This window comes from Aquarana catesbeiana, linkage group LG07 (genome assembly GCF_042186555.1).
Source record: "Aquarana catesbeiana isolate 2022-GZ linkage group LG07, ASM4218655v1, whole genome shotgun sequence".
Classification (NCBI taxonomy): domain Eukaryota; kingdom Metazoa; phylum Chordata; class Amphibia; order Anura; family Ranidae; genus Aquarana; species Aquarana catesbeiana.
Window position 1 is genome coordinate 194,251,765 of NC_133330.1, and position 13,736 is coordinate 194,265,500.

Genomic DNA, 13,736 nt, shown 5'->3' on the forward strand with positions numbered 1-13,736 from the left:
GATACAGCATCGGCCTAGGTGAGTATGCATCTTTATTTTTTGAAAACCACACTTCTCTTTTAAAGAAAAGACTGTATTTTGCCAACTATGGCCAACAGGTGGATACAGCCCACTCCTGTGATTTTTCTTGCCTAATACTTATAAATGAGTAGTGGAACAGCAGCAATAATAGAAAGCACCTCTGTACTGATACATATTAACCTAGGGACCAAAAGACAAGTGCAGGCCACAGACTGCTTTTACAACTAGTCATATTGAAGTGGCAGAACACTCAATGTCACTCCCCCCTCCCACCGGCGCCTCTCTGGGCTCTTCTGTGTGATCAGGGAGCCTGAATAGTGCTGGTTGTGGACCAAATGATCCCCGGCCATCTCTATGCTCCTGGGAGGCTAGTTTGAAGAATAGGTGCACAAATAAAAGTTGCAACACCCACCATTTTATTTGCTAGAGCCTCTGCTATATATATTATATAAATATAATGTTTGGGGGGGGGGGAGTAATTTTATAGCAAAAAAAATATGATTTTTACATGTAGGAGAGAAATACCAGAATTGGCACTGTAGGGAAATAGTTAAAATAACTTCTGCTTTTACCCTACCCTTACAGCTCAGACTGTCACAGTTGGAGGGTCTATCTAGCACTTGCATGTGACTGCTTTGTAAAATGCAGGCCCCCCTTGTTACTACCACTGTATAATTTAGGGGGAATGTCTGTAGCAAATTAAAACTGTGGTGAATCAGAGACAAATGAAACAAGGCTAGGCATGGTCACAGTCTGTCTATCAAAGTGGCTTAACTGATAGTCATGCTCTCTGCTACACAGGCACTTCACGCCACAGACGTATCATGTATAGCCAAGGGTGACAACACCGCCCTGAAATAAAAAAATTGGGGTTAGTGTTGTCACTGGAACAAATGACAGAGAGCCATTTGTTACATCATAGAACTATAGCCAAAATAAAAAAACAATGCTATGCACCATGAAAAACTAGAGTCCTTTACTTCCATTTAGGTCCCTCTCCCTTCTTTGATTGGGTGACAACACTCACCCTTCAATTCTGAGTTCAGAGCAGTGTTGTCACCCTTTCGGTTGGCTGTACATGAAAGGGCTGCAGTGTGAAGTGCCAATGCAGAAGCTGCAAAAACTAGCGTATTACATGTTATATTATATACTGTGTATCTGCAGAACTCTGACCAGGAAACTCACAGTTCTGTCTTTGAATCTCAGAATTCTGACTAAAAGTCAGAATTTTGTTTCATAGACTTTTAGGACGACCCCAGGGCTCTCTCATACTTCTATATACATCTGTAATGTGTTTAATGATTAAAATGTTTCTAAAGCTTAAACATTTTTTTCCTTTATGCATTCCCTGCATTAAGGTAAAAACTGTTTAAAGCCCAACTCTGGGCAATTTTGTTCCCCCCATGCAGTGGAGCTGTACCCGCATGGGTCAACTGCTTGTTTTTTCTAGGGGTGAGCACAAAGTTTTACTTTACGTAACAGTATTGTACCCTCCCCCTTATACTTACCTAAGCCCTCACTCCATTTAGCTCTGTGCCCATCTCTAGTGGCTCTCCCTGATCTCACGGGCTTTGCTGAGAGCAGCGGAAACCATTGGCTGAAAAAGTTACCTGCTCCTGAAAAAAAAAAAAAAAAGAGTTAAATAATAGAGAGGTGGGATGAAAATGTAGGGCCCTTTCACATGGATGCATTTTTACCTTGCTAAAAAACAAAAAGTTTAAAAAAAGCAAGAAAAATGTTTCCCTTTAAATCCTGTGGGACTCTTTATGCTATGCAGGTCCCCATTGAAATAAATAAAACATGCAGTGCCATGCACCAAAAACACATTAAAAAAAGAACCTTCATTGTGGTGTTGGTGCTTTTTTTGATTCACATGTCCTAGTTTCGAAGAAGCATTCTGCTTAATAAATAGGCACCCAGAATACACACCGGCAACATGCGTCAAAAACACAAATTAGTTTTTGGTACCGTTTTTTTAGCATAGCAGCGTGAAAGCGCGCTTTTTTTGGTATCTAATTATTTTCTACTACAGTGGATATTCATTATTTAATAAACAATATCCTCTGTGTCTCTAGCCTCTGCCAGCAAGTCTGACAGATCACCAGTATAGAAGATACTAACATAGGAATTTGATGCCTGCCATTCCGAGCGTCTTATATTATTCTTTGGTAATTCATTCAGTCCAAACAACCCAGAATACGATAGAAAAGTAGAAGCTGAGTTTTATTAGATCGTGAGAACAACCGGGGCTTTATGTACACATGTGATTACAATGCAGAAAAAACACAACATTCTATGCTCCATTACATGGGCTTGTGTATACGGAAGTGACCTCATTACTGAGCGCCGTTGTTCTGTCACCGGTGTGTGAGGAATAGGAGATTATTGGCTGGTACAGAGCCCATGTGTGGGGAAGAGAAGGAGATGATTGGCTGACACGGCGCCGGTGTATTTGCAGTGCTGACAGACAGGAAGTTGTGCTTTTTGTGTCAGATGTGATGATCGGTGTTGCAGGTTGGGATTATAATGTTTGTACCGAGAGCTGTGAAGAGGCGGACAGAGACTGAAAAGAGTGCGGGGAAGAAGAGAGCCACCGATAGAAGCCATGAGGCGGTGTCACTTGACTCCTCTACTTCTATTACTGCTCTCATCCCACCATCGCTGCCCATTGCTGAGTTGTCACACTCATCGCCTACCCTTATTCCTGCCTCTTCTAACCATCCCTCAGTGACCAGCACTTCTGCTCCAGTTTCTCCTCCTTCCCTCACTTCATCAGGGGATGTCATTGTATCAGCATCTGCTTCTTCTAACCATCCCTCAGTGACCAGCTCCTCTGCTCCTCCATTTTCTCCTCCTTTCCTCACTTCCTCAGGGAATGGCAGTATTTCAGCATCTGCCTCCAGTGAAGTTGATTCATCTGTATTTTCTCCTGATCCACCAGCTGTGGTGTCCAGTGGTCCCCCTTCAGCACCACCACCCTCTTTAGATGCTCTCTCTGCCCCTTCTTGTGTTTCTTTGCCATCCTCTGTAGATCCATGTGTTTTAGAAGATGAACCCATCAAATCCTTCAGCAAACTTCAGCGTTGGCCCGTTTCGGGAGAACCAGTGTGTGTTGTATGTGGGCGATATGGAGAATACATATGTGATCAGACAGAGCATGATGTTTGCAGCTTGGAATGCAAAGCATGGGACTTATTACAAGCTCAGAAGAGCAGCACTCAGAACACAGCCTTCCCCCTTGAGTACCAGGTGATAGCAAGTACTGATGGAGGACAAATATATACTGCATCTGATATCATACCTCATCCATACATGTCCATGGAGTCGTCATCCTCTACAGCTACCCACCATGATACCTCTTACTCCTACACTGAACATGATTTTATAGCCCAGCTGGGGCAGGATCAGATTGACCACCTAAGACAGCAGCTTGGCTTATCTGTGCAAGGTAATGAGGTGTGCAAACCTATCATAGAGTTCGAACATTTAGGATTTCCCTCTGCACTCTGTGCAAATTTAAAAAGAGCCGGATATGAAGTTCCCACTCCGATCCAAATGCAAATGATCCCTGTTGGACTGATGGAGCGAGATATTTTGGCAAGCGCAGACACTGGCTCAGGAAAAACAGTAGCTTTCCTTCTTCCAGCCATAATCCACTGTCTCAAACAGGTAGTGCCTGGTATTAATTAAAACATGTCTTATGCTAACATTACCTACATGTGTAAGAGTTGCTAATTGTGCCATAAACTGGCCATGCTGAGTGTGTGTGTTTGTCTCTGTGACTGCGATACTGTGACAGACAACTTTTTTTCTCCAAATCATCTTCCAGGACAGCTACTTGAGATGATTGGCTCTGCCTTCAACAGAAAAAGATGGAAAAGACACCCCCCCATCCTCAGGTGTTTTGTGCTTTTGACTATCTAGGAGCACACTGTCCTGTTTGTTTTTTTTTCTCCTGGCTTTGATAATTGTGGTTGTCTGGACCCCTTGGTGTGTCTGTGCGCCTGATCTGGTTACTTACCTGAGGGTTTTTTCCCCTGATCATATATTCTGGACCTGCTTGATTGATGCCAGCAACTTCTGCAGCCTTTACTTTTTTTTTTCCTGTTCCTTCTGATGTGGTATTGGTGCTGGTGTTCATCGGGTGCCCTTGGGGGTTTTTTCCTGCATTTTTCCAAGAGGGAGGACTAAGATGGCACCAGCTCTGTTTCGGCAAAAGAATGACACACTTCCTGGTGGGTGGCATGTGCACTTCTGCACAGATGCCCATATTCCAGCGCCATTCTATTCAGGGCTTTGAGTGCAGAAAGGAGGTGGCATTTGGCTAGTAAATACTACAGGCTGCAGGAGTGGAGAACATACTGCGGTGGGTCTTAGGTCATGTGTAGGCTCCAGCAAGCCTCCTAATTAATCCTCCTTCGATAGAGTGAAGTAGGGAGCAATGAAGCCTTCTAGACAGGCTAGATTGGGGTCCACCTCTACTCTTTCAGAGCAGCACCTCTTAAGATAAGCCCATACAAAGTACCTTGTGATTATAGGTTAGTGGGCTTAGCGCTTTTTTACTCATTGTATTTTGAGGTAGCCTAGCCTATTAAGAATGTAGAGGTTGTACATTTTAAAGTGGTATTCAACCCAAAACCAAACATGTATTAAACCCCCCCCCCGACTGACAATCCTGTACTCATTCCTCCAGAGTGATGTCCCACTAATACCGGAGGTGTGGTAATGGCCAGATCACCAGGTTAGTGCAGATGGGAAAAAGGCCAAAAAGAAACTAATGCAGACATCACATCTAAGAAACAATATAAGTGTTTGCTGCTTTTGGGTTTAATACTGCTTCAGGCCTTCTGATTCATTTAGATAGCTTTGTATGAAAAAAATATCCTGCTAATAACAGGATTAGAACTTGCCATTTTCATAAGGGTTTTAATCATGTCTATGTGTAAGGGTATGCTTCATAAAATTGATGTGCTTGGATTGTACACTTTTTTTTTTTTTTCCGTTGTCGTTTATTTGCCTTACCATGTAACGGTGGATTCACACGTGACCGCAGTTTGCTGTGTCATGGATAATTGATTCCCCTATGTCCATTCATGGATCCACCTACCCTGTCCCTTTTTCTCCAGAAGGGCAAGCAACTTCTTCTTTTTTTGGTCACAGGCAAACCTGCCATTTCTCTGTGAAGATCAAAAATGTTTTATGAAACAAACTCATCTTTTCCAGCATGGTAAGCTCTGCTAATTGCTTTCATCTACCCCTAATCTATTTTTATCTAATTTATGATTTAGTTTTCACCTGGACCAGCACTAGACAGGGGTTGTGGGATATACAGTGCCTTAAAAAAGAATTCATACCCCTTAAAATTTTCCACATTTTGTCATGTTACAATCAAAAACGTTGATGTATTTTATTGGGAAATTATGTAATGGACCAACACAAAGTGGCAAATAATTGTGAAGTGGAAGGAAAATGATAAATGGTTTTCAACATTTTTTTTACAAATAAATATGTGAAAAGTGTGGCGTGCATTAAAACTTTTGTAGAACCACCTTTTGCTGCAAGTCTTTTTGGGTGTGTCTCTACCATCTTTGCACATCTAGAGAGACATTTTTGCCCATTCTTCTTTGCAAAATAGCTCAAGCTCTGTCAGATTGGATGGAGACTGTCTGTGAACAGCAATTTTCAAGTCTTGACACAGATTCACAATTGGATTTAGGTCTCGACTTTGACTGGGCCATTCTAACACATGAATATGCTTTGATCTAAACCATTCCATTGTAGCTCTGGCTGTATGTTTAACCACTTGATGACCGCCTCACGCCGATTTACGTCGGCAAGGTGGCACGGACAGGCAAAATCACGTACATATACGTGATTTGCCTTCCGCGGGTGGGGGGTCCAATCGGACCCCCCCCCCGGTGCCCGAGGCGGTCGTCTTTTCTCCCACGGCGATCGGAGATGAGGGGGAGGCCATCCGTTCGTGGCCCCCCCCTCGCGATCGCCGCCGGCCAATGAGAACATTCCTTTGCTGCTGTATGCTAAACAGCAGCAAAGGAAATGATGTCATCTCTCCTCGGCTCGGTAATTTCCGTTCCGGCCCGAGGAGAGAAGACAGGTATGTGAGTGCACAAACACTACACACACAGTAGAACATGCCAGGCACACAAAACACCCCGATCCCCCCCCCCCGATCGCCCCCCGATCACCCCCCCCCCTGTCACAAACTGACACCAGCAGTTTTTTTGTTTTTTTTTTTTTTGTTTTTTTTCTGATTACTGCATTGGTGTCAGTTTGTGACAGTTACAGTGTTGGGACAGTTAGTATTACCCCCCTTTAGGTCTAGGATACCCCCCTAACCCCCCCTAATAAAGTTTTAACCCCTTGATCACCCCCTGTCACCAGTGTCACTAAGCGATCATTTTTCTGATCGCTGTATTAGTGTCGCTGGTGACGCTAGTTAGTGAGGTAAATATTTAGGTTCGCCGTCAGCGTTTTATAGCGACAGGGACCCCCATATACTACCTAATAAAGGTTTTAACCCCTTGATTGCCCCCTAGTTAACCCTTTCACCACTGATCACCGTATAACTGTTACGGGTGACGCTGGTTAGTTTGTTTATTTTTTATAGTGTCAGGGCACCCGCCGTTTATTACCGAATAAAGGTTTAGCCCCCTGATCGCCCGGCGGTGATATGCGTCGCCCCAGGCAGCGTCAGATTAGCGCCAGTACCGCTAACACCCACGCACGCAGCATACGCCTCCCTTAGTGGTATAGTATCTGAACGGATCAATATCTGATCCGATCAGATCTATACTAGCGTCCCCAGCAGTTTAGGGTTCCCAAAAACACAGTGTTAGCGGGATCAGCCCAGATACCTGCTAGCACCTGCGTTTTGCCCCTCCGCCCGGCCCAGCCCTAGTGCAGTATCGATCGATCACTGTCACTTACAAAACACTAAACGCATAACTGCAGCGTTCGCAGAGTCAGGCCTGATCCCTGGGATCGCTAACAGTTTTTTTGGTAGCATTTTGGTGAACTGGCAAGCCCCAGGCAGCGTCAGGTTAGCGCCAGTAGCGCTAACACCCACGCACCGTACAGCTCCCTTAGTGGTATAGTACCTGATCGGATCAATATCTGATCCGATCAGATCTATACTAGCGTCCCCAGCAGTTTAGGGTTCCCAAAAACGCAGTGTTAGCGGGATCAGCCCAGATACCTGCTAGCACCTGCGTTTTGCCCCTCCGCCCGGCCCAGCCCAGCCCACCCAAGTGCAGTATCGATCGATCACTGTCACTTACAAAACACTAAACACATAACTGCAGCGTTCGCAGAGTCAGGCCTGATCCCTGCGATCGCTAACAGTTTTTTTGGTAGTATTTTGGTGAACTGGCAAGCACCAGCCCCAAGCAGCGTCAGATTAGCGCCAGTACCGCTAACACCCACGCACGCACCGTACACCTCCCTTAGTGGTATAGTATCTGAACGGATCAATATCTGATCCGATCAGATCTATACTGGCGTCCCCAGCAGTTTAGGGTTCCCAAAAACGCAGTGTTAGCGGGATCAGCCCAGATACCTGCTAGCACCTGCATTTTGCCCCTCCGCCCAGCCCAGCCCAGCCCACCCAAGTGCAGTATCGATCGATCACTGTCACTTACAAAACACTTAACGCATAACTGCAGCGTTCGCAGAGTCAGGCCTGATCCCTGCGATCGCTGACAGTTTTTTTGGTAGCTTTTTATTGAACTGGCAAGCGCCAGCGGCCTAGTACACCCCGGTCGTAGTCAAACCAGCACTGCAGTAACACTTGGTGACGTGGCGAGTCCCATAAGTGCAGTTCAAGCTGGTGAGGTGGCAAGCACAAGTAGTGTCCCGCTGCCACCAAGAAGACAAACACAGGCCCGTCGTACCCATAGTGCCCTTCCTGCTGCATTCGCCAATCCTAATTGGAACCCACCGCTTCTGCAGCGCCCGTACTTCCCCCATTCACATCCCCAACCAAATGCAGTCGGCTGCATGAGAGGCATTTTCTTTATGTCCTCCCGAGTACCCCTACCCAACGAACCCCCCCAAAAAAGATGTCGTGTCTGCAGCAAGCGCGGATATAGGCGTGACACCCGCTATTATTGTCCCTCCTGTCCTGACAATCCTGGTCTTTGCATTGGTGAATGTTTTGAACGCTACCATACACTAGTTGAGTATTAGCGTAGGGTACAGCATTGCACAGACTAGGCGCACTTTCACAGGGTCTCCCAAGATGCCATCGCATTTTGAGAGACCCAAACCTGGAACCGGTTACCGTTATAAAAGTTACAGTTACAAAAAAAGTGTAAAAAAAAAAAAATATATATATAAAATAAAAAAGAATAGTTGTCGTTTTATTGTTCTCTCTCTCTCTATTCTCTCTCTCTTGTTCTGCTCTTTTTTACTGTATTCTATTCTGCAATGTTTTATTGTTATTATGTTTTATCATGTTTGCTTTTCAGGTATGCAATTTTTTATACTTTACCGTTTACTGTGCTTTATTGTTAACCATTTTTTTGTCTTCAGGTACACCATTCACGACTTTGAATGGTTATACCAGAATGATGCCTGCAGGTTTAGGTATCATCTTGGTATCATTCTTTTCAGCCAGCGGTCGGCTTTCATGTAAAAGCAATCCTAGTGGCTTATTAGCCTCTAGACTGCTTTTACAAGCCGTGGGAGGGAATGCCCCCACCCCCCACCGTCTTCCGTGTTTTTCTCTGGCTCTCCTGTCTCAACAGGGAACCTGAGAATGCAGCCGGTGATTCAGCCAGCTGACCATAGAGCTGATCAGAGACCAGAGTGGCTCCAAACATCTCTATGGCCTAAGAAACCAGAAGCTACGATCATTTTATGACTTAGATTTCGCCGGATGTAAATAGCGCCATTGGGAAATTGGGGAAGCATTTTATCACACCGATCTTGGTGTCATCAGATGCTTTGAGGGCAGAGGAGAGATCTAGGGTCTAATAGACCCCAATTTTTTCAAAAAAGAGTACCTGTCACTACCTATTGCTATCATAGGGGATATTTGCATTCCCCGAGATAACAATAAAAATGATAAAAAAAAAAAAAAAATGAAAGGAACAGTTTAAAAATAAGATAAAAAAGCAAAAAAATAATAAAGGAAAAAAAAAAAAAAAAAAAAGCACCCCTGTCGCCCCCTGCTCTCGCGCTAAGGCGAACGCAAACGGCGGTCTGTCGTCAAACGTAAACAGCAATTGCACCATGCATGTGAGGTATCGCCGCGAAGGTCAGATCGAGGGCAGTAATTTTTGCAGTAGACCTCCTCTGTAAATCTAAAGTGGTAACCTGTAAAGGCTTTTAAAGGCTTTTAAAAATGCATTTATTTTGTTGCCACTGCACGTTTGTGCGCAATTTTAAAGCATGTCATGTTTGGTATCCATGTACTCGGCCTAAGATCATCTTTTTTATTTCATCAAACATTTGGGCAATATAGTGTGTTTTAGTGCATTAAAATTTAAAAAAGTGTGTTTTTTCCCCAAAAAATGCGTTTGAAAAATCGCTGCGCAAATACTGTGTGAAAAAAAAAAATGAAACACCCACCATTTTAATCTGTAGGGCATTTGCTTTAAAAAAATATATAATGTTTGGGGGTTCAAAGTAATTTTTTTGCAAAAAAAAATAACTTTTTCATGTAAACAATGAGTGTCAGAAAGGGCTTTGTCTTCAAGTGGTTAGAAGAGTTGGTGATGTGTGACATAAGCTTCTAAATTTTGTGCATAAAATTTTATTATAATATTTTATATTGCAACAAAAGTTGCGGGAAAGAGACAAATTTTTTTTTTTTGCACAAAGTTGTCACTAAATGATATATTGCTCAAACATGCCATGGGAATATGTGAAATTACACCCCAAAATACATTCTGCTGCTTCTCCTGAGTACGGGGATACCACATGTGTGAGACTTTTTGGGAGCCTAGCCGCATACGGGACCCCGAAAACCAAGCACCGCCTTCAGGCTTTCTAAGGGCGTGAATTTTTGATTTCACTCTTCACTGCCTATCACAGTTTCGGAGGCCATGGAAAGCCCAGGTGGCACAAAACCCCCCCAAATGACCCCATTTTGGAAAGTAGACACCCAAAGCTATTTGCTGAGAGGTATAGTGAGTATTTTGCAGACCTCACTTTTTGTCACAAAGTTTTGAAAATTGAAAAAAGAAAAAAAAAAAGTTTTTTCTTGTCTTTCTTCATTTTCAAAAACAAATGAGAGCTGCAAAATACTCACCATGCCTCTCAGCAAATAGCTTGGGGTGTATACTTTCCAAAATGGGGTCATTTGGGGGGGTTTTGTGCCACCTGGGCTTTCCATGGCCTCCGAAACTGTGATAGGCAGTGAAGAGTGAAATCAAAAATTTACACCCTTAGAAATCCTGAAGGCGGTGCTTGGTTTTCGGGGCCCCGTACGCGGCTAAGCTCCCAAAAAGTCCCACACATGTGGTATCCCCATACTCAGGAGAAGCAGCTGAATGTATTTTGGGGTGCAATTCCACATAGGCCCATGGCCTGTGTGAGCAATATATCATTTAGTGACAACTTTTTGTAAATATTTTTTTTTTTTTTTGTCATTATTCAATCACTTGGGACAAAAAAAATAAATATTCAATGGGTTCAACATGCCTCTCAGCAATTTCCTTGGGGTGTCTACTTTCCAAAATGGGGTCATTTGGGGGGGGTTTGTACTGCCCTGCCATTTTAGCACCTCAAGAAATGACATAGGCAGTCATAAACTAAAAGCTGTGTAAATTACAGAAAATGTACCCTAGTTTGTAGACGCTATAACTTTTGCGCAAACCAATAAATATATGCTTATTGACATTTTTTTTACCAAAGACATGTGGCCGAATACATTTTGGCCTAAATGTATGACTAAAATTTAGTTTATTGGATTTTTTTTATAACAAAAAGTAGAAAATATCATTTTTTTTCAAAATTTTCGGTCTTTTTCCGTTTATAGCGCAAAAAATAAAAACTGCAGAGGTGATCAAATACCATCAAAAGAAAGCTCTATTTGTGGGAAGAAAAGGACGCAAATTTCGTTTGGGTACAGCATTGCATGACCGCGCAATTAGCAGTTAAAGCGACGCAGTGCCAAATTGGAAAAAGACCTCTGGTCCTTAGGCAGCATAATGGTCCGGGGCTCAAGTGGTTAAGGTCGTTGTCATGCTGGAAGGTGAACCTCCTCCCCAGTCTCAAGTCTTTTGCAGACTCTTACAGGTTTTCTTCTAAGATTTCCCTGTATCTGGCTCCATCCATCTTCCCATCAACTCTGACCAGCTTCCCTGTCCCTGCTGAAGAAAAGCATCCCCACAACATGATGCTGCCACCACCATGTTTCACAGTGGGAATGGTATGTTCAGGGTGATGTGCAGTGTTTTTTTTCCGCCACACATAGCATTTTGCTTTTAGGCCAAAAAGTTAAATTTTGGTCTCATCTGACCGGAGCACCTTCTTCCACATGTTTTCTGTGTCCCCCACATGGCTTCTCGCAAACAGGACTTCTTATAGCTTTCTTTCAACAATGGCTTTCTTCTTGCCACTCCTTCCCTAAAGGCCTGATTTGTGGAGTGCACTACTAATAGCTGTCCTGTGGACAGATTCTCCCACCTGGGCTGTGGATCTCTGCAGCTCCTCCAGAGTTACCATGGGACTCTTGGCTGCTTCTTTGAATAATGCTTTCCTTGCCCGGCCTGTCAGTTTAGGTGGACAGTAGGGATGAGCCCGCGGTTCGAGTCGAACATTGGTCGTTCGCCGAATTCCGGACATTGGGGGCGTTCGCGGGAAATTCGAGCGCCCGCGGAATTCCCCATAATGCACTGGCTTTGGCCAAATATAGCGTGCTCTTCTTCTATGAGAGCCATGATTGGCCAAAGGCAGGGTGCGTTTGGCCAATCATGGCTCAGGGGGCTAAGTCCACACCCCAGACTATGTAAGGCTGCTTACATAGCGGCCAGCCGTACATAGTGTAATGAATGAGAGCAGTAAAATCATATTTCTAAAAGAAAAAGTCATACAAAACTGCTCATGGCTGTAATGTATTGCCAAAACAAGGCAATATAGATAAAAATCATTGAAAAAAAAACGGCGTGAGGCCCCCCCCGTCCATTAACAGGCCCTTCAGGTCTGATATGGATTTTAAGGGGAACCCTGTGCCAAAAAAAAAAAAGGTGTGGTGTCCCCCCCAAAATCAATACCAGACCCTTATCCGAGCATGCAACTTGGCAGGCCACAGGAAAAGGGGGGGCGCTCTCAGCCTCCTGAACCATGCCAGGTCACATGCCCTCAACATGGGGAGCGTGCTTTGGGGCCCCCCCCCAAAACACCTTTTTCCCTTGTTGATGGGGACAAGGGCCTCATCCCCACAACCCTTGCCTGGTGGTTCTGGGGGTCTGCGGGCGGGGGGCTAATCGTAATCTGGAAGCCCCTTATAACAAGGGGGGCCCCCAGATCCTGTCCCCCCTATTTGAATGGGTATCGGGTCCATTGTACCCCTACTCACTCATTCACCAAAAAAAGTGTCAAAAAAGTAAAAATGACAGGAGACAGTTTGACAATTCCTTTATTAAAAAAAGTGTCCCGCGATATCTATCCATCCATCTTCAATCACAGCGCAGACGGACCGAGAGAAAAAAAAAAAAAAAACGGAAAAACTCTGCCTCCATGAGAGGAGTCCCGCTGGCTGCAGCCTTTTTGCTATGACAGCTCTTATATATCCAAGGGCGAGGCCACCTGGTGATGTAAATGGGTGACCCCGCCTCCTCTGACTTCACGTGATGTCAGAAGGGGGTGAGGTCACCCGGTTACGTCACCGGGTGTTCCCGCCCTTGGTTATATAAGAGATGTCATCACGAAAAGGCTGCAGTCGGCGGGACGCCTACCCATCAAGGCAGATTTTTACTTTTTTTTTTTTCTTTTCTCAGTCCTTCTGCACTGTAATTGAAGATGGATGGACATCGCGGGACACTTCATTTTTGACAATTCTTTTATTAAAGAATTTACCTTTTTTTTACACTTTTTTTGGTGAATGAGTAGGGGTACAATGTACCTGATACGCATTCACATGCCGGGGGGGGTCAGGATCTGGTTTCCAGATTCCGATAAGCCCCCTCCGCCCGCAGACCCCCACAAACACTGGGCAAGGGTTGTGGTGATGAGGCCCTTGTCCCCATCAACAAGGGAAAAAGGTGTTTAGGGGGGGACCCCAAAGCACCCTCCCCATGTTGAGGGCATATGGCCTGGTACGGTTCAGGAGGGAGGGGACGCTCTCTTATCCATCCCCCCTTTTTCCTGCGGCCTGCCTGTTGCCTGCTCGGATAAGGGTCTGGCATGGATTTTGGGGGGGACCCCCACTGCATTTTTTTTTTTTTATTTTGGCACGTTTTTTTTTTCAATGATTTTTATCTATATTGCCGGGATCCGACAATTCATTACAGCCGCAAACAATTTTAAATGAAATTTTTTCCTTTAGAAATGGCGTTTTGTTGTGGTACTGTTATGAACATGGGAAAGATGCGCTACTTTACAGGCAGACTAAGGAGACCCCTCAGGCACGATATTGAAAGGAATATTTCATTTTTATTGTTTCACTTTAAGCATTATTAAAATTGCTGCTCCTGGAAAAAAACGTCCGTTTTTTTCTGGGGCAGTAACCGGGTCCCCAAACACTTTTT

General features: G+C 44.4%; 1 protein-coding gene across 1 annotated transcript in view; it reads left to right on the top strand.

Annotated features, from left to right (window-relative positions):
* Positions 1-2,444: 2,444 nt before the first annotated feature.
* The window catches only part of DDX59 (DEAD-box helicase 59), a 46,404-nt gene continuing 35,112 nt past the window's right edge, over positions 2,445-13,736 (top strand). Inside the window, exon 1 of the mRNA XM_073592946.1 lies at positions 2,445-3,690. Coding sequence (XP_073449047.1) covers positions 2,548-3,690 — 1,143 coding nt within the window. The 5' untranslated portion in view covers positions 2,445-2,547. The remainder of the gene's footprint in view (positions 3,691-13,736) is intronic.